The sequence below is a fragment of the Lithobates pipiens genome, unplaced genomic scaffold, assembly GCF_037356315.1.
Source record: "Lithobates pipiens isolate NorthernLeopardFrog02 unplaced genomic scaffold, aLitPip1_a1.2 Scaffold_27, whole genome shotgun sequence".
In the NCBI taxonomy this organism is placed as follows: domain Eukaryota; kingdom Metazoa; phylum Chordata; class Amphibia; order Anura; family Ranidae; genus Lithobates; species Lithobates pipiens.
The window spans coordinates 231,342,212-231,344,348 of record NW_027507788.1 but is presented as its reverse complement, the minus strand read 5'-3'; the positions used below and the strand labels follow the sequence as shown (position 1 = coordinate 231,344,348).

Sequence of the window (2,137 nt, the reverse complement as noted above, 5' to 3'; positions counted from 1 at the left end):
ACAGAGAGCTCCTCTGGACTGGACGGCTTAAGTAGGCAGGACTGATGAGCAGGATCCTCAACAGGTGAGTAACTGTGGAGAGAGATAGGAGCGGGCAATTAGCCGACAGCTGAGTGGCCAGATCAGAGAAGGAAGGGCCACGCTCAGCCCTGACACATTCTAAGCTCTCCCTGTATGTGGGGAAAGTGTTGCTCCATCACAAACTCGGCCTTTCATTTCTTATAAGTGTAGAAGGTTTTATTACAGCTTCTGTGTTATAATCTGGTCCACTAATCTGCTGAGTGCGGCCTTCACATCGCTATTCCTAAAAGTGTATATGAAAGGATTTAGGAGCGGAGCAATAATGGTGTACATCACCGCAATCAGCCTATCCTGATCCATGGAGTAACTTGACTTCGGCCTGAAATACATGAAAATCCCGGAGCCATAGAATATCATCACCACCACAAAGTGAGAGGCACAGGTGGAGAAGGCCTTCTTCTTGCCAGAGCTCAGCCGGATATTCAGGATGGCAGACAAAATCTTCCCATAGGAAATGATGGTTAGTATAAAGGATCCAACAATGACAGAGCCGCTAATTAGAAAAACGGTCACTTCGTTGGCCCAAGTCTGGGCACACGCCAGTTTAAGTAGAGGAGGGATGTCACAAAAAAAGTGATTGATTTTATTGGCACAAAAGGGCAAGGTGAAGGTCAGAGCCGTGTGTATCAAAGCATTGACTGCCCCAATAATCCAAGAGCCAAGGATCAGCTGGAGACAGGTCCTCCTGCTTAGAACAACGCTGTAGAGGAGCGGGCGACATATTGCGTTATATCGGTCGTAGGCCATTGCCGCCAGCATGTAGCACTCTGTACCCCCCAGCAGCAGGAACCAATACATCTGGGTGAGACAACCACCATACGTAATGGTTTTATGTTCTGCAAGGAGGGTGGACAACATTTTAGGGACAGTGGACGAAACGTAACCGATTTCTAAAAAGGAAAAATTGCCAAGGAAAAAATACATCGGTGTGTGCAGATTCGGACTGAGCCATGTTATCAGGATAATTGCTACGTTGGCTAAAAGAGTCAATACATAGATACCAAGAAACAACACAAACAGCAAAGCCTGGAGCTCAGAGATGTCCGAGAGACCAGCAAGCAAGAATTCAGTGAAGGCAGTAGTGTTTTCAATGACCATGGCATGATTCGACCCTGCAAATACAAACAATATCAACAATACCGTAAATATAAAATATAGAAAATTTATATTTTGGGGTTTCTTTATAGTACATCTAAAGGAAAAATGTTTTATTCTTTTTGGTTAAAATAAAAAATGTCAAAATACTCAAAGTGGCTTAAAGTGGTTGTAAACCCTCCCCCACAACTTTGTCCCATGTAAATCAGCATAAAAACCCTAATGAACACGGCTTGTAGATATCTCCTTACTTGCTTAGTATTGTTGTAATCCTTTTTGTTCTTTAGAATGAAGTCACTGAGCATGCCCAGATCTCCCCTGATTTAAGGCACACTCTCTATGTCTTATCTATCTGTTATCAGGACTTCCTACGTCACAACACTGAACTCTGCTAATCACTCAGAGCTTCCTCCTACACACCATGTGACCTCACATACAGTCTAAACTTGGCCATTACTGCAGTCTTATCAGCTGAAGCTGATCAGTCTGACAAAGGGAAACATTAGACATATCAGCACAAGTAAATACTATGGAATAAGACAAGTCAGCTATGAACAAGGAAGCAGGGTTGACATAGAAACGTTGGATTGAGAAGGAGGCTTGGGTAACAGTACAGGAAGTGCTCAATGTAAGGGCGGAAATACACTCCACTGTGGGCTCAGAAAACAATACTTAAGATGGCACTGCCTAACCCCTGGAAACACGTTTTTTAAAGTTTCTTTAAACAGTAAGTAATATGCGATTTGGGCTGATTACAGTGGCTATAGTCTGATAATTACTTACTATAATGGACTAAATGAAAAGAAGCATCGGATTGGGAGAGTTTACTTCCTCTTTAAGAGCTTTGAGTTCCTCCTTACATCAGAGGACAGGGCTCACCGCTGGAGAATCAGAGGACTGGAACCCCTGGCAGGTGACTTGGTAGAGCCCCCCCCCCCCTCACACACTACACGGGGCAGTC

At 44.0% G+C, this 2,137-nt stretch overlaps 1 protein-coding gene across 1 annotated transcript; it reads right to left on the bottom strand.

The window, feature by feature from the left end:
- Positions 1-212: 212 nt before the first annotated feature.
- LOC143933314 (olfactory receptor 5V1-like) lies at positions 213-1,307 on the bottom strand. Its single transcript, XM_077456188.1, has one exon. The coding sequence runs from the start codon at positions 1,177-1,179 to the stop codon at positions 241-243; it is 939 nt and encodes a 312-aa protein (XP_077312314.1). The 5' UTR covers positions 1,180-1,307; the 3' UTR covers positions 213-240.
- Positions 1,308-2,137: the final 830 nt, after the last annotated feature.

Coding starts and splice junctions, on each gene's coding strand:
- LOC143933314 (XM_077456188.1), bottom strand. CDS start 1,179: ATGGTCATTGAAAACACTACTGCCTTCACTGAATTCTTGCTTGCTGGT.